This window comes from Herpailurus yagouaroundi, unplaced genomic scaffold (genome assembly GCF_014898765.1).
Source record: "Herpailurus yagouaroundi ecotype Mexico unplaced genomic scaffold, PumYag 160, whole genome shotgun sequence".
Taxonomy (NCBI): Eukaryota; Metazoa; Chordata; class Mammalia; order Carnivora; family Felidae; genus Herpailurus; species Herpailurus yagouaroundi.
In genome coordinates this window covers 44,605,337-44,629,939 of record NW_024412401.1, presented here as the reverse complement: position 1 = coordinate 44,629,939, position 24,603 = coordinate 44,605,337, and the positions used below count along the sequence as shown (strand labels likewise).

The 24,603-nt window shown below is 53.7% G+C and overlaps 1 protein-coding gene across 10 annotated transcripts in view; it reads left to right on the top strand.

The window, feature by feature from the left end:
* The window catches only part of TTLL11 (tubulin tyrosine ligase like 11), a 245,870-nt gene extending 221,616 nt beyond the window's left edge, over positions 1-24,254 (top strand). For 8 of the 10 annotated variants that reach the window (XM_040482200.1, XM_040482196.1, XM_040482190.1 and 5 more), the window contains one exon: positions 18,055-24,254. In XM_040482200.1, coding sequence (XP_040338134.1) covers positions 18,055-18,347 — 293 coding nt within the window. In that variant the 3' untranslated portion in view covers positions 18,348-24,254. Of the gene's footprint in view, positions 1-7,933; positions 8,458-18,054 lie in introns of those variants that run through there. The other 2 variants (XM_040482204.1, XM_040482192.1) reach the window with 2 other exon arrangements.
* Positions 24,255-24,603: the final 349 nt, after the last annotated feature.

Below are 24,603 nucleotides of genomic sequence, written 5' to 3'. Positions count from 1 at the left end.
GCTGTAGGCACCAGAGGCATCAGTTTCCTTGCTTTTATTTTCTCTCCCTGTTGTCCTTGGACTTTCCTAAAAACTCCTTGAATAGAGAGTCTTTATCTTGGAGCTGTCAATTGTTATCCACTGTGGTTACTTTGGAACCCTTTTGATGGGTGGTAGTGAGGTGTTGGGGAGAGACGGCATTTAATAATCTTATCGCTAAATCTCAATTTCTTAGTGGGCTTGGGTCCCTGGACTGCCACATTCAGAAGTGTTCTTCAGCCCTTTTTTTCTGCCCTTATGTGAGACAGGAAGGCCAAAAGGGCTGGAGTAGTCTAATCACCCTTCCCTCAGGTCAGATGAGCCTCTGGTAATGTAGTCTCCTGTGAGAGCAGTCTTTTGTGATGGAGAACACTCAGAGCACATTTTGGAAAGGTTACTTCCTCACACACCTCCCTGCCTGAAGCATGTGGGATTTTTCTCCAATCACCACCTTGAGAACCCAGTGGGGCTCTGGAGGTACAACCCACAGATGCTTGAAGGACCCCTAAGACTGGGCTCCCGGACTTTTTAACACTCAATCTCATCCATTCAGCCTCCAGCAATTCCTCAGTCACCAATGAAGCACTCCTACCAGTTACTGGCTCCAGCAGCCACTGCTGGTAAGCTGACCTGGGCTATGATTCTCTGTTGTCACTTGCCTGTCTGGTTTTCAGGGTGACACTTTGCCCTGTGACCTCAAATCTCTGACAGATGTAAGGACTGTCATTGATTTTCAGTTTGCCTATCTTTTTTTCTTATTGTGAAGATGGGAGTGATGACTTCCAAGCTACTTACACATCAGTGCTGAAGCTGGAAGTCCTCTATGTGTGTTTTCCACTTTTCACACCAACCTGGAGAGTTAATCCTTCTACTCCAGGTTACAGAGAAGAGACTTGACGTTCGGAGAGGTTACCTAATGTGCCCAGGGTCACCCAGCTAATGGGTGGAAGGAAGAGCCAAAATTCTTTGTCTTCCGCTTCTACTGATCTCTGAGAAACTACCAATCCCAAGCATTCCAAATATGTTTACAAATACAGGCTTTTCCTGGAGATTTTCATGGAATTCTTGGAGAAACCTGGGCTTGGTCATTTAACCTGAGAATGAAATTAGAACCTCATGGGCCACCTGACCAGTCTCTGTCTCTCATCAAGAAAATGGCCAAATTAGCCAAGATAGGGGCACCTGGTGGCTCAGTCAGTTAAGTGTCCAACTTCAGCTCAGGTCATGATCTTGAGGTTCACAACTTTGAGCCCCACGTCAGTCTCTGTGCTGACGGTTCAGAGCCTAAAACCTGCTTCCAATTCTCTCTCTCTCTCTCTCTCTCTCTCTCTTTGTCCCTCCCCTGCTAGCACTCTGTCTCTCAAAAATAAATAAAACATTAAAAAATTTTTTTTTCTTGAATTAGCCAAGATAGATCCTTATCCAGGCCTCTCGCATGGGGCCAACTTCAGCATTCACTGGTAACACTCTCCAAATTATGTTTACTTTACTGCCATAGAGTCATAGTGTTCAAAACCAGAAATGCCTGAGAGATCACCAATTCCAATGCCTTTGCTTTACAGGTGAGACCCTGAATTCCAGGGACTCTGAGACTCTGGTAAGTTAATGGGAAAGCCACCTGCCACCCATTGGCTTTCTACCTTGCCACCTGGCTCTTCTTCCTAGATCTTTTAGGAATTATATTCCACACTTATTTTTTAGATAGCCCAGATGAGCACGTGATGAAAGCTGCAGTACTCTGCCCCATCCTTTGGCACATGGGGGAGGGGAAGAGGCAGACACCATGCCGGGGCCGTGAGGTGTCCTACATCTCACTGGGAGATCTGGGAGACTTCTGGTGGTCAGCTGTGTCGACCTTCATAAGTCTGGGCAGACCAGTGGTTCTCAATTAGGGTATGATTTTGCACCTCCCCCCACCCCATGCCCTGGAGGACACTTGGCCATGTCTGGAGACATTTTTGGTTGTCACAACTGGGCAAGGAGAGAAGTTGCTATTGGCATCTCGCGGGTAGAGGCCAAGGATGCTGCTTTACATTCTTTAAGAAAAGATTTTTTTTAAGTTTATTTATTCATTTTGAGAAAGAGACAGAGAGAGTGAGCAGGGGAGGGGCAGAGGGAGAGGGAGAGAGAGAATCCCAAGCAGGCTCCGCACTGACAGCACAGAGCTTGAACTCACGGGGCTCGAACTCATGAACCATGAGATCACTACCTGAGCCGAAACCAAGAGTCAGATGCTTAACCAACTGAGCCACCCAGGCACCCCTTAACATTCTGTAATGCATAAGACAGATTCCCTCCCCCCCCAACAAAGAAGTTTTGGGCCCCAAATCTGGAAAGTATCAAGGTTGAGAAAGGCTGAGCTGGAGTACGCCCATTCAGGATCTCCCCGACTGCTCTGGGCTTACTTGAAATAGCCACACTTTCCCTTCGGCTTCCCTACCACAGCTCCCGGGCTGGGGGAACGGTCCCCCATGCCCCCCCACGCTCGGAGATTGCACCTGCCAGCCACCACGGGGTGAGGGATGGCGGCCTCTGGGGAAAGCGTGTGCACCTGAACTGTTCAGCGAGACCTTACATGACTGAGGTGCTTTCTTCTCGGTGGCAGGTGGGTGTCTCTGCCCACACTTCCCCACTGATCACGTCTGTGAAGGGAGGAGGAAGCCTTATGTAAGCGCAGCCTCGCACAACCTTCTGTCGTCCTGGCATTCCAGGGCTTGGGAAACCCCCTCCCTCCCGAAGTCTCAGGGGAATGTGGTTCTGTTCTGAACCTGCCCTGCCTGCGGGGGCTGCTTACCACCTGAGGATAAAATCTGAGCCCTTCAGCCTTTGAGATTGGCCTGGCCAGCCTCCCTGTCACCCCCCCTGCAGCCCCAGCCCCCCATCCCCGCTCCACTCTCCTCCCACGCACTCCAAGTAGCAGCCTCACGGGCTACTCTGAGCCAGACCGACATGCTTCGGCTCCTGCCTCTGCTCCCACTCGGCTCCCTGCCTGGAACACCCTTCCCTTCCTTGCCTGCCTGGACAATGCCTGCCTGTGAGACCCTCCTTTGGGACGCTTCCAGGCCCCTCTCCCTGCCTCCCCGCCGGCCAGTTCTGCTCTCTCCTGTTCCCTGTCAGTTCTCGGCACCGCCCTCCAATAGGCCTTGCCTTGCTGGATCCTCAGTGTTGGCGGATGTCTGCCTCCCTCTCCACCTGCCCCCCACCCCGTGGATGCTGAGCCCATCCCTGGTTCACGTCTAAGGCCCAGGGTTTAGCACAGGGAAAGTTTCCTGGCAAGGTGAGCGAGTGATTAAATGAAAGAAGGAATAGATAGATGGAATGTCACTGCTCCTTATGCTCGGAGCAGCCACTTCCAGGATCCTCATGAGTCCCCGTGGCTCACCTGGTTTCCCAGACACAGGACACATGACCTCAGCTCTGCCTCTTTCTGCCATGGATGCTGTGTGATCTTGAACAAGTCACTTGCTGTCTACACTGGGTGCTGTCTACACGGTAACCAGCTATACCACTGTAGCGTGGCCCAGGTGCGATCCCACGTAGAGGAGGAAGTAGAACCCCAATCAGGTTCAGGAGTCCCCATTTGTGGTGGCCCCCACTGGCCCCCACAGAGCACTGCTCCGGAGCAGGAGTACAGTGAAAGAAACATTTCCTGCACTAATAAAATTACCTTCTCTAAAGAAGGCAATTTGCATGTTAATGTTTTGGGTAATTCTGTGCAGCTCCAGTGCCCTCGAGGCTGCAATTTCTCTCTGACAAAGTGATAAAAATAAACTCCCGCATAAAAGAGCATTTCTCTTCTCTCTCATGTGCGCTCCAAAGTGACATTCTTAATGTGAGTCAAGCTGAAACCCACTTCTCGATCTTGTTTTTGACACTGATCTGCCTCCCCTCACCTCTCCCCGTGACAGACCAGCTCCTCAGAGCGCCTCAGAGGGGTCTCTTCCTGAGGAGCCAGCTGGATCCTCTTGGGGAGCGGGCACCCCCACCCTCGAGGCTCCAGACTCTGGGCTTCTGCAAATTCCAGAAGGTGCAGCCAGTTAACTGGAGGACAAACATGGGGCACGGGCAAGAGGGCTGCCTTCGGTGGGTGCGTTAGGGTGGTCTGTCTACCCCCAAATTGCCCATTTTTTGGAAACAACTACAATGGCTGGAGATTCTGAGACTCTGCCCTCCAGGGCGGCAGACTGTGGACCCGCCAGGCTTGGCCCTTCTGATCACCTAGAGGTAATCACCAAAGAGGCTCGGATTTGGGGGTGTCCTTCCGTGCCAGATGCTGGCCCGGCCCTTATATCTAAGTTCTCTCATTGAAACCCCACAAGAGCTGGGCAGGGTAGGTAGAAGCTGAGGCTTCCAGAAGGGAAAGGAATGAGCCAAGGTCATCTAGCAGCACCTAAGAGACAGACCTTGAGTTTGAACATAAGTGCAGCCTGCTGTCGATGACCCAAGCAGTGGGAATCGAGGAGAGAGGCGCCATTTACCAAACACCTACTATGTGCCATGCGTTATGTGTGTATATTTAATTCAGTTAGTCTACTAGTGTTCGTGACAGTGTGTGCAGTGACCCGTAGGACACCCAGGCCTCGTGCCCCTGACAGTCTTGAGGCGGAGACAGACAGAGATTAAACACAGAAACACAGAAATAAACATGTATTTACGTGCATTGAGAGAAAATGACTAGGTTTTAAGGAAGATAGCGGAGAAGACCTAATTTACATTAGGAGGTGGGTCAGGGAGATCTGTCAGTACAAGTAGCATCGTAGTTGATGTCTAAGTGCTGAAAGGTGAGGACCCAGGGAAAGAATGTTCCAGCAGAGGGAATGGCTAATGACAAGGAGCCCTGAGGTGGGGGGAGGTCGGGGCACGCAGGCAGAGAGCAGGCTTTGGCTCCCAGGGGGCTGCAGAAGCGGGAGGGACTCCATCTTGCAGTGGCTCCGAGCAGGTTAAGGCATGTGGGTGTTGCTCTGAACGCTGGTGGCGAGGTGACAGCAGGATATGTGGCTTGGTTCGTGCTTTGAAAAGGTCATTCTGGCTGCTGTGTCAGAAGGGGCAGTGCTGGAAGCGGGGAGGCCAGTGAGGAGGTTGCTGTCGGTGGTGGAGACGGATGGGAGCTGTGGGAGAGGAGTTTCAAAAATGGTTCTCCGACTTCTGGCTTGAGCACTGAGGTGGGTGGAGATAGTATTTATTGAAACGAGTAGGATTTAAAGCAAAGCTGGATGGAGAGGGACGACCAGGAGGTCCATTTCTAACAGGCTCTTTGAGATGCTAATGAGGTATCCCAGCAGCAAAAAAAGCAGTGTGGCCGGGAGCTTGCGAAGGGAGGAGAGCCTTGATTCACGGAAGATATTTAAAGCCTAGGGAAGGAAGGATGGGAAGGGAGACCCGGGCCCAGGCGGAGAGCCTTGCAGGACCCCGTGCCCTGCGAACCTGAGAGGAACCAGCAGAACACCAGAGCCCCCCCACCCCACCCCACCACCGAGCCAGGACTTGCCGGAAAGATGCAAAGAAAAGCCAGAGAGCGGGCGTCAGAGAAGTGGGGAGGACGCACTTCAAGGAGGGAGGCTTCCCCTCTGGCCAGCGCTGCAGCGAGAGCTGGGAAGGGGAACGGAAGGTGGCCGGTCTCTTGGCAAGAGCAGTTCGGGGGGAGGGGGGAGCTGGTCCGGGAGCAGAGCTAAAAGGGTGAGATACAACGTCAAGGCAGCCTTTAATCAGTGCGAGAGCCTGGTATGTTTGGTGGCCGATGGGCGAGGTTCAGCAGCGGAGACACTGCTGAGCTGGGGGCACCAGGCACAGACTCCAAACCACCTACCTCTCCTCCCGCAATTCTCTGCTGCTCCCCCTACGTTCTGACCCTGTCCCCTCCCCAGAGCGTGAGCGCACGCGTGTGCACACACACACACACACTTTCCTCTCCGCTCTGGCAGAGGAGGGCTCGCACGCCTGTGTATCCACTTGGTGGCTGTTGGCCAGTGTTTGTGGACTTGAATCGAATCGCCCCGGCTCCTGGCATACAAACCCTCTAGAGCCAGGCCATCGTGGGGAAGAAGAGTTAGATTTGCGCCGTGGAAAGGGACGCCCGTGCAGGGCTTTGCTCAGTTGAGCTCCGATGGAGGCAGAGAGCTGGAGCACACGGTGAGAAAGGGTCTCCTGGGGAGGTGATGAGCACCCCGCCGCTGGAGACGACCAAGTGGGGGTCAGATGCCTGTTGTCAGCAATGCCAGGAGGGCAACCGTGGCTCAGAATCTCACAGGGGAGCTTCAGTCGGATAGACGGTGCTAACAGCAGTTGCGCTAAGGTAACTTGTGGCCCCCTCCCTGCCTCTCTAAGTAAGCCTGATGCGGGGCGCAGAGTGCCAAGAGGACAGATTCACAGCCCGGGTTTGAATCCCCACCCCACCCCCAGGCCACTGGACCCTGCCTGAATGTCTGTGCTTCTGTGCACCCCAGAAGCCTGCAGCGCCCAGATAACAAACAAAACCCAAGACAAAGGCAGTTTTGCTGGTAAACAGCCAAAGGGTTATAAAGGCATCTATCCCCCAGACTTTCGTTTTGAGGGTGAAATGAGAGGTGCCCCTCAAGAGCTGGCCGCAGGGCCTGGTACATATTGAGCACCACTCAGATTAATTCTTACCCTTTTGAGTGTTATTGTCCTGTGAGGGCCTGGATTTCGTTATCTCTGAAATCCTTTCCAAGCCAGAGGTTTTGACCACTTGCTGCGGAATGTGTTGAGCCTCGGAAGGTTCTGCGGGAGCCATTAATCCCAGGAGAAATGTCTCAAGTTGCGGGAAGCAGTGACCAGTCCTATAGCCCATCTTCCCAGCCAGCGACTCAGGAACTTGTGTCTGCCCGCGGTGGAGTCGGGTGACGCCGGACGGGTCTGCGGTGGGACCTTGGGCCAGTTTGCGCTGTGTGCCCTGTGCCTAACGAAATGATGGAAGTCCTGCTTGCATCTTTGGTTGTGTTCGTTATTTGGGTGTCCCGGGCTCCTGGCGATGATGGTTTTTCTGCAAGGTCTATCTATGGTTCCTTCCTGACACTTACTAATTTTTCCGTCCAGACAAGGACAGAGGTGATAGTGGCCTGTTGCTGCTGTAACGCAGAAATACAACGACTGGGTGTGTCCCATTCTGTTCTTGAGCTGGGTGGGGAGTGGCAGGAGGGAGGCTCTCTTCCCTGAAAGGATGCGCCTTCTAGAGGTCTCCATCTGGTTTGGGGAGAGGCAGTGCAGAGCAGTGGTGGGATCCCTGGCATGGCCACTGTCCAACGGTGCGACTTTGGGCGGGTGGTGGGACCGCTCAGGGCTGCCACCAGATTACGTGAACGGGCAGGGAAAACGCACAGTGTGACTCCTACTGGGCAGAACGCCCCCAATACGTGCAGCTTGTGATTTTTGTCGCTACCATTTTTTTAAAAACATTCAGAAGCCACCATCCCTCCCAATGCTCCCGGAGTCCCAAGAAATCGCCCAGTTTGCCGCTCATTTTACCGAAGGGGAAACTGAGGCCTGGGAGAGGGGAGGTGACTGTTCAAAGCCCCGCTGTACTCAGGGACAGCCGCCCTTCCGAGAACCCCGGTCTCCTGACCAACTGCACGATTTTTCCTGTCTGTAATCCCAGCCAGTCTGCTCATTTACTCCACAAACAACTGTTGAGCACCTGCTCACGGTCGCTGGGGATGGGGGCAAAGATGCCCTGGCCTCATGATAGTCTAGTGTGGAGACAAGCAGTCAGCTCCCCACCATAAAAGAAGAAAATGAAGCCAATGTCACGACGGCACCCTAGGAAAGTGTGGTGACGGCACAGAAACCTTGGGTGGGGAGGTCACCGGAGGCTTCAGGTTATCAAGCACTGTGTTGGGCTTGCTCTGGGTGGTGCCGTGTAAAAGCCAGTTGGGGAAGATGTGACGTCCCCACTTTACAGACGCAGAAACGGAGACCCGCCGAGGGGAAACCCCTTGCTGAGGACGAGGCCGTGAGGCCACGGCAGAGCTGGACCCTGACCAGTGCATCTGACCCCCCGTCACTGTCCCATGAGCCCAATGCCGCCTCATGGGAGATGCTCCGGTCCTTTGAGACCCCAGCCCTGGCCCGGAGCGACTGCACTAATGTCTGGAGGGATTGTGCCGCAGCAAACAGGAGCCAGGCTTCAAGGCGCCCTAAGGATGTGGGGAACGCTTCCGGTGATTAACCACCTTGGAGTTGGTGAAGGCTTCACAGACAACCCTTGCGGGGAACATTCCCCCTCGCAGATAAGAATCATTCAGCTAATTCCAGTCAAGATCGTTCAGCTTTATTTCCCACCAACATGTCCAGCCAGAAAGCGTGTATACTTACACGTTTGGAATTTCACTAGGAGACAGAAACATCTATTCTAGGTGGGTAATAAGAAAGATTTAAATCATGGGGAGACGGAAGGAACTGGCATGTAGCCGGCCTAGCCCAGCACACCAGCACCTTGGAATAGAATTATAGCAAGGAAGCTCAGGTATTTTCGAGAGGGAAAAAAATGTCTCCTATTCAGTCTGGGATAATATGCCTGGCTGTCAACAATGATTTGGATTTAATTATATCATCTATGCAAATGTGTTCTGTAAACTGTAAAATAATACATAAATGTCAGATGTTAAGAAGATCGTCACGCAGGAGAAACAACGAGGTTTGGACGTCAGGTAGGCATGGGTACAATGCTGTCTGGTCCCCCTCGCAGGCCACCTGGCCTCTCTGGGTCTGCACTCCTCAGCGACAGCGTCTCCTTCTGAAGATCACCCTGAGAACCAGAGGAGAAAACGGATATGCCTCGTAAGCTGGCGAGGCATTCTTGCTGTTTGCATCCTGGAGCCCCAGGGTAGATGATGGGGTCATTGGAGGGCAGCCGCCAGCGCGTTCATTATGTCCTGTGCGCGAGGACCCCTCCCCAGGGTTGGGGGTGATGGGACTTTTGAGGCCAGAAGGAGCCGGTGGGCCCACCCTCGCCCACTGACCGACAGAATGAGGCCATGGTCTGTCAGGGGCCGCACCCCAGTAAGCAGGCGGCAGTCTCGGGTGGGAGACGTGTGTACGGCGACATCCAGAATGTTGCAAAGGCTGCTTTCTCCAGTGACATCCGTCAACCCAAAATAAAGTTGGGGAAAACGCTCCACGGCTTATCTTCAGGCGTGGGAGGCAGGTGGAGGATGCCTGTTTGCAGAGACTGGCAGATCCACACTTCCTTGCGGACAGCCAAGGGGCCCGTCCCTCCCCCGGGGCCAGGCGGGCATTGTTCCTTCATTTCCTCCTTCTAAACGACCCGACGTAACGCTCCGACTTGGCCATCTCTTTGAAGGCCCTCGAAGCAGCCACAGAGTAAAGAAGTTTCGAGAATGGTTCTTGTGATCTGCCCCCTTCCAGCTGTGCGACTTCGGCAAGTCTCTGTGTAAAACGGGACTGATATTGACACCTGCTTTGAAGGGCTTCTGTGGGATTTAAGTTAATGCACACGAAGCCTTTAGATCAGGGCCTGGCACATAACGAGGGCTCTATAATTATTAACTATTATGGTTTATTTTCATTACGTTTACGGTGACAGGTCGCTAAAGCAATGTTACCAAAGAGATGCCTCCAACTCCAAGTTTGAGCTGTGAGGGTTTTTCAGGCAGCTGGCGGAGGAGCCGGAAAGGGCGGGGGGAGGATTTCTTCTATTTCTCCTCAACGGCTCAGGTGATCTCAAAGACTTGGGTGGCGGTAGGAGAGTGTGTCCGGCTGCTGGATGAGCCATAAACAGAACCGAGAAGTTGGGATGCTATGGAATTGTTAAAACCCCAACCCCCAATGTGACTGTATTAGGAGATGGGGCCTCTAAGGAAGTAACAGTTAAAATGAGGCCATAAGGCTGGGGCCCCGATCCGGAGAGACTGGTGTCCTTATAAGAAGAGACCCCAGAGAGCTGGTTCAGTGTCTGTGGCACATGAGGACACAGCGAGAAGGCAGCCATATGCAGTCCAGGAAGAGAGCCCTCACCAGAACCGAAACCTGCTGGCAGCCTGATCTTGGACTTTCTACCAGACTTTCCAGAACGGTGAGAAAGTAAATTTCTGTTGTTTAAGCCCCCACCCGTCCCCCCAGGCCATGGTCTTTTCGTTCTGGCATCCGCAGCGGACAAAGATGGTGAGGGGAGGAGGGGTGGGCAGTGGGGTTTCGGAGGAGGACGTTTGCTCTGGGCATCCCCCATGGTTCATGATTGCCCACAGCAGGGCCAGCCCAGCACTAGGCTTCTTAACCTCTTTACTTCCCTGCCTCCTCGAGAGCCTTTAAGGAGATGGCCAAGACGGAGCGTTGGTTCCAAAGTTTCCCGATCACCCGTGGGTGCAGAGTCCCCAGCCCTGCGGTACAACTCCAGGGGCCTCATGGCCAACACACAGAATTTCCGGGAGACGGGAACAGGAGCCTGCGTTTCTGGCAAGGTCCCCAGGTTATTTTATGCATAAGACGTTTAAAAACCATGGTCCTTGAGGGGAAGGCCAGTCCTCCCCTGGTATTAGAGGTCCTCCTTCATGAGGGCTCTTGACTTGCCCTTAACATCCACGTCCAACCCAGCAGCAGCTCTTGGACCTGTTGCACTGCCCTCAGACTTTGTCTGGAATCTTATCACCCTCACTGCCTCTGTCACTACCGCTCTGGTCCAAGCCACCCACAGCCTTTGCTTGGACTGGGGCAGTAGCCCCTCGGAACCTCCTTGCTGTCCTTTCACATGTGCCCCGTCTCCCTGGTCTCAACACAGCAGCCGCCCTGATCACGTCACTTCCCATCTCCCCGGTGGCCTCCCGTCTTCCTCGGCATAGAACCCAAAGTCTGATCATGGTCCACAGGGCCCTCCGTGGCGTGGCCTGTGAATCTTTCCAGCCTCATCTTCCTCAGCACAGCTAGAGAAGGGCAGGGCCTTGGCGAGGGCAACGGAGGTCTGCCCCACTTAGCGGTCAAGGGATGGTGCCGGGAGAGACGGGGGATGTGCGGTTTCTCGGAAACCAAGGAAACTGAGAGAGGACTAAATGCAAAGCTGGAACGATGTCATGGCTTTTTGGCTGCATCGTTTGAGATTTTAAAAATAACTCCCTCAGAACGTCTTAAAAGGCAGACCTTCTTAGCCCAAAATCCAGCTTCTCAAAGCTCGGGGGCAGGTCCTTTTGCAAATAGGCCGCGTTTTGCAGATGAGTGTTCAGGGTGGAGTGTGGACAGACTGGACTCAGCAGTGAGGAGGAGGATGGGGAGGAAGGGATGGGTTCTCAAAGTGGGGTCCCTGGGCCAGCAGCCTCAGAGGCACCTGAGCACGTGGTAGGAGTGCAGCTTCTCAGAGCTTCCGAGCCCAGAGCTCCAGGGGAGGGACCCGAAGTCTGTGTTTGCACGAGCCCTTCAGGGGACTCTAGACTTCTAGAGCCTCCGGTCTGGACCATCTTGGTCTCATGAGTCTGCACGGCGTCTAAGAGAAGGGTTCTCAGAGGGTCGTCTTTCCCTGTGCCCCTTGGCTTACCTTGCTGGCCTCAGCTGTAAAGTGGCAACAATAACACCTGTGTCACAAGATCGCTGAAAAGGTCGCAGCCCATTCAAGGGGATTAAATGGCTCTTTATTGGTGCCTGCTGTGTGCCAGGCTGTGCTGGGCACTGAAGATGCAGAGAAGACTGGGGCAATGTCCCCGCCTCCAGGAGCACACAGTCCCACTGGGGAGACATCCACGTACCCATGGATTTGTCCCAATATATAGGAGGAAACAAGGGGCAATCCCAACGAAGGGCCATTAGCTCTACCTAGGGATGGGCCAAGTGTAGCGTCCTAGACCTCCAGACCTTAGAGGCTGGGTTGGGGTATTTTTAAGATTATATATATATATTTTTTTTTTCTAATTATTATCAACAATGAACATGCATTATCTTACTTGGAAAATACAGAAAAATAGAAAGAAAGATACAAAAATACCCTATAAGTCCCTCCCCCGCCCCTACACGGTGCCGTAAGTTGCTGGTGAATACCATTGTGTGCTTTTTGTTTTCCTTTGGAAGAAATATTTTGAAATACTCGCATGGCTCTAAAAACTTTTGCCGAGTTGCTTGTCAAAAGTCCCTAGCAATTTCACCATCAACTCACTGGTAGCGTTGTTTTACGTTTTTGTTAATGGGTGAGCAGTAGGCTTCAATGGCAGTTTTCTCTCTTCCTTGCTAATGTATGTGAACTACCCATTCACGTGCTTTGTCCATTTGAGGACTCTGTAAGGCTTAAGTATTTTTAACATGAAATTAACTACCAAAACCAGACTTAACATTTAATGCCCCCCACCCCTGATTCCTAGGGTTTTATTGCAAAACAATAAATGCATCAGAAATAAAAACAGTGATGTGCCAGGTGCTTATGATTGTGCTTATGTTCTCATTAATAGTGAAGGAAATGTAACTAGCCTCGGTGTTCAACAGTGGGGGATATGGCGAAATGATATACAAAGTAAGATTTGATGGAATATTCTGCCACTATTAAAATAATGTTATGAAGGCTATACAGCAACATACAAAAATGTTTACGATACCATTTTAAGCACAGTAACTACAAAGTTTTGTGCATGTTGTTATTACGAGTGAAAACACATCTTCTGTAGACAAAGAGTGGTGTGAAGGTCAGTTGTCAAGGACGCTTAGGTTCTAGAAAGCGGACATTCATGAGCTTGCCTTTGCTTTCTGTTGGCCTTCTCACTGTATGTAAGAAAGAGGGAGAGGGGCGCCTGGGTGGCTCGGTCGGTTAAGTGTCCGACTTCAGCCAGGTCACGATCTCACGGTCCGTGAGTTCGAGCCCCGCATCGGGCTCGGTGCTGAGCGCTCAGAGCCTGGAGCCTGTTTCCGATTCTGTGTCTCCCTCTCTCTCTGCCCCTCCCCTGTTCATGCTCTGTCTCTCTCTGTCTCAAAAATAAATAAACGTTAAAAAAAATTAATAAAAAAAAAAAGGAAAGAGGGAGAGGGGCGCCTGGGTGGCTCAGTTGGTTAAGCGTCTGACTTCGGCTCAGGCAATGATCTCGCGGTTCCTGAATTCGAGCCCCTCATCAGGCTCTGTGCTGACAGCTCGGAGCCTGGAGCCTGCTTGGGATTCTGTGTCTCCCTCTCTCTCTGCCCCTCCCCCAATCTTGAGCGCGCGCTCTCTCTCTCTTTCTCTCTCTCCAAAAGAATGAATGAATGAAAGAAAATAAAGGAAAGAAGGAGAAAGCCCCAGAGGGAACATGTGGACTGTCAGTGAGGATCTGGAAAGGGCAGGGGAGTCCAGCCAGGTGGGAACCTCGGCAGCCCTACCCCAGGAAGGCCACTTGGACTACCTTAAGTGCATTTCCTCCTCCTGTTTTCTTCCTGCCCCCACCCCTAGTCCCTCAGAACCCTCCAAAGGCTCGAGTCTCTGCAGCTCAGCAAATATCGAGCTGAGTCCGGCCGCCATTTCCTGGGCCAATTGATAAAATGAGGAGCAAGACACTCAGCTCCTCAAGGCGGCCATTGTGGGGACCTGCGACCCACATGTGCATGGTGTGCAGTGTGGGGTGTTCTTCTTCCCAACCCTCACTGGCCTTCAGGCTCTCTCAGACATACTCAGTGGGGCTCTCGGCCCGTGTAGACAGCCCTTCTCCCCTGTCCCTGGCCTGAGAAGTGTCTGGCTTGCTTTCTTAAATTGGTGCTGGTGATGGTAGTGCAGTTTGAGGTCTGGAGACCTGGGGTCCTAGTCCTGCTTATGCTGGGCCTCGATTCCACTCCCTTCTTCTGTAAAAGGAAGTTGCTAGACCGGGCTTTTGGATCCCGGGGAGGGATGGTGCTCGGCTGGGTATGAAGAGACAAGAGTCCCTTAGATGAGTCCCTTCTGGTGAGGGAGGTCTGTCAGGGCAGGGCTCTGAGCCTCCACCCACCTCACAGGATTGCGTTCGAGGAATAAAACCAAGAAACACACTCCACTGTACAAAACAGGCATCCCCTGACCGGAGAATGTGCTCAGGCTGTACGAGGCATGGGACTCTGCCACTGGATCTCGGCTCGCTCTCCTCGGACCCCTTCCGTGGCTCCCGGCTCATGTCCCCTGGCCTTCCAGTCCTCTCCGGTCTAGTCCAGCTGCCCCTTCCCCACCTGTCCTGCGGCAGGTGCCCGGGGCCATCACTGGGGCCACACGCCCCACCTCCTCGTCCCTCCTCCCTATTCTCGGCCCAGCCCACCCCTTCCGGCTCATCTGTGCCCATCAAAGCCCTACCCATTTTGCCCATTCCTTATTCCAGGAATGAAATTCAGGACCTGCAGTGCATGAGGCCGGTTCAAATCCATCCCAGCCCTGCTGCCCTTATCGGCATGTAACCCGAGCTCAAGTTATTTGGTCTCTCTGGGCCTCTGTTTTCTCACAGGCACAATGAGAGTCGTAGTGGGGTCAGAGCACCCCGCACAGCAAGCCTGGTTCCTGCAAGAGTCAGTAATGTCCCTTACTCCTCACTCTGGTTCTACTTTCCTTGCATGTATATAAACTGTATCAAAGCAGAACATGTAGTCAGGAAGGTGGCATTGTGTTTTCTTCAAAGTGATACATGCACATAACCTCAAATTCAAGTGGTAGCAAAAGGTTCACAGTGAAAAGCAGCTACCCCTGCCTCGCCTCTTTCCACCTCCTAGAATTTTCCATTGCACGTTTTAAAATTGGGTCCGTGACTTATTCATTCCATAATGGGAAGCCTGTGTTGCCCTCTCCCCTCCTACCCATTTTGTCCACCCCACCGCCTCCGGCAGTCATCAGCTTATTTTCTGTATCTATAGGTCTCATTCTGCTTTTTGTTTGTTTATTCATTTTGTTTTGTTTTTAGATTCCACAAAAAAATAAATAAATAAAATAAGGTATGTGTTTACTCGAGAAAATCAGGACATGTAGACAAACAAAAACAAAACCCAGTATAACATAGGATGTCTCCTTTCTCATTTTAGAAGGTCTCCTTCCAGATGATTTAGTCATATTTTTCGCCCAAAAAAGGTCCTTTATATTTTTTCTGTGCATTACTGCTTCAATCGTAGCCTTATTAGTTTAATTAAGGGAAAGAAACTAATATTCGTTGAGTAAAACGCATTCAGTGCTTGCTACTCAGACTGTGCTCCAGAGAGCAGCCACGCGGGCACCACCAGGAAGCGTGTTGGGAATGCGGTGTCTCAGGCCCCACCCCGGAATCTGCATTTTGACAAGATCATGCATGGTAAATTTGTTTTTTAATGTTTACTTATTTTTTTTTAATTTTTTTAACGTTTATTTATTCTTGAGACAGAGAGAGACAGAGCATGAACAGGGGAGGAGCAGAGAGAGAGGGAGACACAGAATCTGAAACAGGCTCCAGGCTCTGAGCTGTCAGCACAGAGCCCGACGCGGGGCTCGAACTCACGGACCGTGAGATCATGACCTGAGCCGAAGTCGGACGCTTAACCGACCAAGCCACCCAGGCGCCCCAATGTTTACTTATTTTTGAGAGAGAGAGAGAGCACGAGCAGGGGAGGGGCAGAGAGAGAGGGAGAGAGAGAGAATCCGAAGCAGGCTCCGTGCTGTCAGCGCAAAGCCCAGTGTGGGGCTTGAGCCCACGAATCGTGAGATCGTGACCTGAGCCCAAGTCAAATGCTCCACTGACTGAGCCATCCAGGCACCACAGTGTCATGTGCATTAAAGCGGGGAAGGGGTGTGTAGACCAGGGCGGCTCAAAGTTGCAATCCACGAACTGTTCTGTACAGTCCTGGACAAGAGGCTTTGAGCCAAAATGTAAACCAGTGCCGCTTCCTTTGTAGAGAAAGACTTGCTACAAAATACTGCCAGCTGAACTAAACAATGTGATTGATGAGGAGGGTGATTTATATTCTGGCCCAGGCTCCTTATCTTGTCAGAGACCGGGGACACACAGTTCCCGGACTCGGCACCCATCTGCCGTCCACACTTTGAGTAGCACTGTCGAGATCACACAGTTCTGGAATGAGAGGCTGGGACTGCATTGGGTTTCTCTGGCTTTGGATCCTGGCCCCTTGCACCCTGCTTGGGTCTGACCCTCCCGCTGACTGTGACAGACGCACGAGCATGCATGCACAAATGCACACAGGTGCACACGCATGCATCCACGCTCACACTCTAGGAGAGCCCTGGCCCCTTGTCGGTGATTAGGAAAACCCTGTTTCTCGATTCAGACGGAAGCTCCCTTTTCCCTGTGTCTCTCTGCACGAGACCTCTGTTTGTATTAAGAAGGTTTTACGCCAGGGTCCCTGTTCCCTTTATCAGCTCCTCCTGTCAGGGCCAAACAGAGCCCTGGAGAGAGCATCTGGAGCCAAGAAAAGCTGAGCAAAAAAGCTTGGATGGATTCGGATGGAGACAAAGAAACAACTTTGCTCAGCTCAAGTTCCCAACACAAGAAGAGCTCTCAGATCCCAGGGTCCATCTATAATCCAGTATTTAAGCCTCCAGGCCAGGCTTCTGCCTGAGGACAGAAGCAGGGGAGCAAGACCACTGGGAAGGTATGGATTAGCAGAGGCAAAGCCAGCATCCTCTAAAATGCCTGTGGCGTTCCGTCCAGCCTGAGTGTCACCTTCCCCGAGGAGTCCAGGCAATCCCCTGACTTTGGGTCATGGGGTTCAGTTTTGCTTGGACATTGGAAAGAGTCAGAGCTTTGTATGTGGTACCACTTATTAAGAATTGGGAGTCAGGGGCACCTGGGCGGCTCAGTCGGTTGAGCTTCCGACTTTGGCTCAGGTCACAATCATGAGTTACAGCCCTGCATCGAGCTCTGTGCTGACAGCTCAGAGCCTGGAGCCTGCTTCGGATTCTCTCCTCTCTCTCTGTTCCTCCCCTGCTCGCACTCTCTCTCTCTCTCTGTCTCTCTCAAAGATAAATAAACATTTAAAAAATCTTAAAAACACATAAACTTAAAAAAAAAAAAAAAAGAATTGGGAGCCAGAGTTTGAATTTCCAGGCCACTATTCTCTGGCTGCGTGACCTTAGGGAAGTTACTCAGCCTCTCTGAATGTTGGTTTCCTCATCTGCAAAGCGGGGCATAATAACACTGATCTCAAAAAGGTGTTGTGAGGATTAGTGGTGATGTCTGTAAAGTACCTAGCACTAACCCATTTGTTCATTCATCCACTCATTCACTCATGTATTCAGCGTTGTATATTGAGCACTGGGCATCTGGCCCTGGGGGAGCAGAGGTGAGCTGGAGGTCCCAACTCAGCCGGGAGGAGAGAGGCTGTTGGAAGGACCACACAAATAAACACCGAACAGGCCGCCGTCAGCTGCAAAGGAAAGGGCTAGAAGCCCGTCCCAGCGGCCGCGTCTGATCTGGGGATCAGGGAAGCTTTTCCTGAGCGGGGGATTTTGAGCTCCGATCCCAACGATGAGTAGGAATTTATGAGGCAATGTAAGGGAAGAACGTTTCAGGGACATAGTGGGGACTGCCATGACCTTCTAGAATATCATTTCGGGGAGAGAGAAAGGGTAGAGAGAAGTAAAATTTGCATACAGCAAAACGCACAAACCTTCAGGCACAGTGTGTGACAGGCCCCCACACCCACGTAACCAACACCTCTATCGACATGTAGGGCATCGCCGTCAGGGGTCTCTGAGGAGCAAACTTTCCCCGTTGTTATCGACGTCAAGGGCTGGGTTTTGACTCGAATGTTTTATGGTGGCACAGAGGGATGAGGCCTTGGGCCAGGCTGCGTATGAGCTCTGCCACCTCCTACCCGTGTGACTTTGCCCAGCGGGCTCCGCTTCTCTGAGACTCAGTTTCCTCGTCTGTAAACCAGTGCTAACTGAGCCTCCTCCACATGACTGATGAAGGGGTCGACTCCGCAGATGGTTGTGAACGCCCATCTGGTGCCTGGCACAAGGCAGGCCCTCTGGGAGTTTAACCCAGAAACTAAAGTTCCCGGGACGGAAATGGTGGTGAGCAAGGAGCCTGGTGGTTGGAGCGGCGCCTTCCCTGGGCAGCGTGTGGGCCCCTTTGGCACACAACCCCTGCCCCCCCCCCCCCTTAACTCTGGTCTCTCTGTCTGCAGGAATGTGCTTGCAGGCCTTCGTGGAGGCTTTCTTCTACCTGGCTCAGAGGAAGTTCAAGACGCTGCCGCTCCACGAGCAGGTGGCCTCGCTGATCGACCTATGTGAATACCACCTGTCCCTGCTGGACGAAAAGCGCCTGGTGTGTGGCCGCAGCGGCCCGGCGGGGGGCCGGCCCCTGGACAGCGGCAGCCCCCCGGACGCCACCCCCTCGGCCCCGCCAGTGGAGGGCCACCCCCCGTCCTGCACAAACAGCGCCCCCAAGGCAGCACATTCCAGACACGCTCTGTCCTGATGGCCACTCGATGCTGCCGATGAAGGGTAAGCCCTCCGGGGCCGAAGAGGACCCTCTGTGCTCCCCGCCTGTGGACAGAGGGCAGGCTGCGGAGAACCCCGGCGGGACAGCCCCCTGCCTGACATGCCGTCTCCATGTTCTGCTGAGCTGTGCTTTGAAACGGGCTGATGGCACCCGCCCGCCTTCCTCTCGGTGGTCCAACTATGTGTGAGTCATCGGTGGACATATGACATCCCAAACGCGACAGATGGCATCTTCTATTCTGGGCTCACAGGAAGCAGCCACCGGGGTAAAACTGTTGCGTTCGGGGCACGGGGCGCCAGCGATCCTGAGCCCGAGCTGCGGAGAGGAAAGAACTCGAGAGAGCTGAGACTTGGGTCTGCCGGGGCCTCCGAGAGAACACTGGTTAACTCCCGGGGACATCACGCTGATTTCCTGCCACCGTGCTGTGAAAACCGAGTGGAGCTAGTGTGTGGGCACGCCCGACTCTCCCATCCCGATCGCGTGCTCCCCGGGTGTAGTTAACAGACTGGCCTCATTTATTTCATTAGCTTGCCTGTCACTGTCATGTTCGGTTTGTTATTCATTAAGAACTAACCAAGAAGTAACTAGGTAAAGGCTCCTAGAGTCTCAGGGCTGACAGGAGCCTCAGAGGTCATTTTGTTTGATTTTGTTTGACCTTGACCCCAAAGCAGGAGTCCCAGGGTCTTGTGACGGCACCCCCTCACCCCACACGGATGAGGTGCCATCACCTGGCCGGCAGGTGCCTGGCAGGCACTTGCCAGAGGGCCCCTGGGTGGGAGGAGGGGCTCCCGAGGGGAGGACAAGAAAAGCCCCTTAAGGGCCGGTGTGAGGGGGAGCATGGTGTCAGAAGCTCAGGACAAGGGGCGCCCACATCCCCCCTTCCAGGAGACCCTTTCCTTGTCTCCATCTGTGTCCCCAGGAGAACCCCTTCTCAGAGGGGAAGGTTCAGAGGCAGCCAAAGGTGGCATTTTGGAAAACCAAGCCCCGCAGAACTCGCTCCGGGCTGCTTGGTGACAAGAGCCACCTGTGATGACCTTGTTTCCCAAGCAAAAAAAGCAGGACAGGTGGCCTAAGACGGGAGGGGCGGGAGGAACCTGATGCGCCCCTGCATAGGGACATTCTAGAGCTATCAGCTCGGGTAGTTTTGTAACGCTGTTCCCATTTTCAGAGGAGCAAAGGCCGGCCTGGGGGGTCCCGTGGGAGAGTGAGGCTTGGTCCAGTTCTGTTGGTTGACCCCTGAGCCCCATTTCCTTTATGTCCCCTGGTGAGCGTGACTCAAGTTCCAATCGCCTCTGCTCCAGGTCTGCCTGCCCTCCCCACCCCCCACCCCGGGGCCCTGCCCGCTCTCCTGCAGCCCTGTGACATGGGCCAGGACAATCAGTGATTCTAAGTGGTCTGCTGTGAGAAGCAGACTTTGAAGGCCTCGTCCCCGATCTTCGGTCCCTGTTGTTGCCAGAGCAAATGGGCCTCGCAGCGAAGGAGTCTCTCACACGTGTTAGCAGCTGGGAGCAGCAAAGAGTCTTTTCAACACAACTCTTCTTTTTTTTTTTTCCAGAAAGCATTCACTTGCCAAAATGGAGTGCAGTTTTCAGTTCCAAAATCAACCAAACACATTGGATTGGGGGGGGTGGGGGGGGGGGTGGGAAACCGACCCACATTGGGATGATTTGAGCATGTCAGTTCTCACAGTGAGGAATGTCCTGTCCCCACCCTTGCAGGTCACATGCAGGCAGGTGGCTCTGCTCAACCCTTCACTGTCTGGAAGGAGCCCCTCCTCTGCAGGCAGGGCCTGAGACCTGCACCCCACGGGGTGAATGTCGGGAAAACCAGGCCGCCATTTTACAAGAGGCCAGTAAGGGACAGACTGGGCCCTTTCTGCTCAATGCTGTTCAACAGGAAGAATTCGATGCTGCTCCCTTACCAGAGTGAGCGACAGGAGATGTCCCCCGCCTCCTTGGTGCCTATGGGAAGCCCCACTTACTCACCCCCTTTGTTTCCCACACCCCTCACGTTTCAGGGTGCAGCTGAAGTGATATAGCAAAGACACACACGTCCTTTCTCCTGGAAGAGGGGAACCGGAGACAGGGATCCGGGGCCCAGAGACGCCCCATGAGGAGCAGAGTGCCCCGTGTTCTACCTGTGTTATTTCTGGGGTAGGGCCCTCAGGATCCATCCGGGCCTCTTCTCCCCTAGTCCCCCTTCCTCCCCCTCCCCCAGATTCACACACACGCACACACACGTATGCACACACGTGCACGCACTCCAGCCACATCAGCCCTTACTGTTCCTCTGGCTGAGGTCCCCGAAGGGCCAGCTTTCTGGAGCAGGTCCAATGAATGGAGATCAGGCTCAGCCTGTCTCAGCTCAGGGTACATCACTGGGTCTGGCCCCCACCCCAGCCTTTCCTGCCACACCTGTCACTTCCGGTGCACCGGTCGTCTCCCTTTCTCTTCCACACTGGTCATCCTGCTGCCCTCCTTCCAGCCTCCTAGGAAATGTGCTTGGCTTCTCTGCTGTCACAGCCGGGAGCTGTGTCCCCACAGCCTGGCCAGAGGGGAGCCTGCCGTAGGTGCATCCGATTCAGTGCAGTTGTTAGCAAGTGCGTGGAGGCAGGGCCTCCGCCCCCAAACAGGCGCCCTCTTGGTTCTCCTGAGGGTCCCCGTCCACTCTCCCTGGCTCAGACTTCACCACCTCCTGCCTCTCATCCCCCTCAACTCGTCCTCCGTCCTCCAACCCTCGTGGCCCCGAAGGAATTCGGAGAACCACAGAACCGATCACACGGTCCCCTAATTCAGCCGCCATCTCTGCCCAGATAAAGCCCGTGCTCCTTAACCCAACGTTCAAGCTGCTCATAATCCAGCCCCGACCTTCCTCTTCATCCTAAAGCCGTGCCTGGTCCACGCTTTTCCGGGGAAGGCCTCTGCCCCCACCCGTCACCATGCTCCCAGGGCACTCTCTGTGTGTTGTTGCCCCTGGGGAAGAGAATGTGCTGGTTCCTGCCCCAGGGCCAGGACCTGCTCCTGGCTCTCCCGCCCTTGTGCTGGACGGCCTCCCTCCGTCCAGTGGACACTTACTTACCTTCAACGTCCAGCTCAAACGCCCCACTGCAATCTCCCACACCGAGTGAACTGTTCCCTCCGTCTATTTGTGAGAATCTGGAAAGTTCTGTTATTACCATGCTTGCCCCGTGGCATCACAGGGCTCTCGCCCTTACCAAGCTGGGAGTTCTTCCGGGTCAGGCAGGTGCTAGATTCACTCAGGCCTCCGAGCATGGGGTGGGGGTCTAGCAGGTGCTGGCTGAAACAATACAAATATCCAGCAAGTCCCAGGGGATGAGTGGGGTCATGGCGCTCCTCCTCCCCGAGCCTGTGAACACCCTTAACAATCATGGCATTTTAAACCTTGCCAGGGCCATTCACTCAATACCTCCGTGTCCCCAGCATGGTGGCTGCCCCATGACCCTGAGCGGACAATGGCCCTTCTCACCCCGGGTAGTGTTTCCGTCGTCCTTTGTATCTTTGTCCTGGGCTCAGGTGTGGGCAGTGCCCCCCGGTGGGCACCCCCTCTTCTTCAGCCTTAGAAAGGCCCGCCAGGCTGGGGCAAGCGCACAGGGGTCCTGTGTCAGGTGTCCCGCCTTCTCTTCAGCTCTGCAGGACCCTGCGTCTGTGTGGGGTTGGAGAGCTGAGTAGATAATCCCCATGTGAATGTGAATGTCGATGGTTGGGGGGGTGGTAGGACCGGTCTGCGGAGGAGCCCAGACATTCGGAATGGCGTTTCTGCCTTTCTAGAACCAACTCGTTTTCCCACGTGAATTGAACCACATCTGTTCAGTGCTTCACAGTTTACAAAGTGCCGGCACGTCCATCCTGTCCTCTGACCCTCCAACAACCCGGCGAGGGATGGGGGTTCTCATCACCCTCTTCACAGACAGGGCACCGATGCCCAAGCTCGCGGCTGGAGAAAAGGCAGAGCGGGGACCCACCGTGAGGCCCCCTGCTCCCTCCTTGGCGTCGTGCCCGCTCTGCACAGAGACTCGGCGCTCTCAAAACCCAGAGGGCAGAGGCTTTGGGACCCATTTCAGAGACGTGTGAGGCTGAGGGCTTGTTCAGCTCACACCCAGGCTTCTGGGGCCTCAACGTGGGCCTGCCGACCTCCTCTTCCCATGTCGAGCCCCCCAGGAGGGCTCTGGGAGCCACCACACTCCCGGGCTCCAGGTCCCTCGGCCACACGAGGGGGTGACAGGCACTCCCTCGCTTGGTCCCTGGGAACTAAGACGAGACACAGCCAACACAAACATACACGAAAGTGTTTTGCAAACCAGCGGGCTGCTCAAATGCCATGCTCTCTTCGGCCCGCCCCGGCTTCCTACGAAGTGTGAAGGGACGAAGGAAAAACTTTCCTTCTTGAATGTTGTCATCCGTCAAGACAAATGAAGCCAAAACAGCTCCTCGCCCCCCGCCCCCCGCCACCTGCCCTTCATCCTTACGCTTAAGATAGTCTGCAGGCTGAAAAATGGCCTGTGCTGTGCCTCCGACACCTAGAATCTGCCTTGTGATCGGCAGAGTGTTACGCCAAAAAAGCTTCCTTCTTTTTTTCACTTCTCGATTAATGTCCTAAACTCCTTGGCCCGATAATTGAAAATTGGGGCTTGAGAGGGCCGGCGTTTGAGCACCTTCCCTCGAAGCTCAGAAATGATGAACTCTCTCATCGGGGAGCTGGTGTTCCTGGTGGCCGAGGGGGCCGTCCTCCTCTCCCCCCTCCGCTGAGGTCAATTAACCTAAAATCCACCTCGCCTCAGTTGATAACTTTTGCCAGCCTCCTATTTGCTTTGACGAATGTGAGAAGGATTTTCCCACATGGCATGTGAGTTTCTCCCTCGTGAAATAAATCCACAGGTTTTTTTTTTTTTTTTCTGTTCCCGGGCACAAAGGAGCTCTGCAGAACCCTTAGCCTACCCCGTTACCTCCGTCTCTAGTAACCAGAAGTCTTGGTGTTTATTTAACTAGGAAAACCATGCAGCACAACGCTTACAGGTACGCACACGCGCGCGCACGCGCACACACACACACACACACACACACAGCACCATGGAGCTTCTGTATAAAATGGCAAAATTACTGACGATTTTCTCATTTCTGGCAATTTCCTTCTAAGTCTTATTTAGCGAGCAGAGGGAAAAGGGCTGTGTGCAGGCCCTGGGGTAACATAATGCACTCACTAAGGGACTCCTGGGAAACATTTCCTCCAATGTGAAGGTACTTGCTAGGATTCTGACCAGGACCGCGGTCCCGGGCCACGGGGACGCTGCCTGCGCCTGACTGTGGCTCCCCTGGGGCCTTCCCAGGCTGCGGGCGCAAGGCCAGGGCTGCTGATGCAGGAAGTCAGGAGGGATATTTTCCCTGCAGAACCACCTGCCTCACAACAGGGACACGAGGGCCTGCTTTTGCTGGACCTGCTGCTCTCTCGCTGTGTGACCGTGCACCTGCGGCTTCGCCCCTCTGCCCTCTTTCTGGCCCCCACGGTGGCAACTGTGTCGTAATGAATGTAAGAAACCCGTCTTGGGCTTGGCGCCTGGGAACTACCTTAATAAGTGTCTAGAACAAGACGGATGCCAGGGAACCTGGGCCCACCTGGATGTCCCCAACAGAGAGTCCCTTCGAGGCCCGACGAGCGGCCCCGCGCTGGAGCCCTCCTCCCTCTGAGCAGGGCTCTGTTGCGAGGCTGAAACTCCTGCCTCTTAAAAGCCTTTAAACATTCTTTATTAAATTTTCATGGCACATAAAGTCAAGGTTCTGTGACTTGGCCTCAGTCGTCTTGGTAACTTCGTAAAATGCAATAATAAAACAAAGCTGAGTGTTGCTAAACACAGGCTCATTGTAAAAACGGCTGCGAAGTATTGACAGTTTCTTCCGTGTGATACTTCTTCACGGCAAATCCACCGGGGTGGACAAAACCTGCTCATTTTGGGGCAGTTGGCAAGAAGAGAGCTCCTTTTACATTTTTTTCTCCCCTGATGGTGCCTGTTTGCCTGGGAAGCTCAACGTTGCCTCCAGTAAACTGTGAGATCCTAGGGGAGAAGGAGGGAGGAGTCTGGAATATCCCCCAACCTTTGATCTGCTGCAGACAGTCTCCCTTAGGGAAGGAGTGATGTGCCACCAGTTTGGCCACCTGTCAGAGACTCTGTGGCAGGGACAGCTGCCCCGGGAGGGAGGGTGGCCCATCCAGCCCCGTG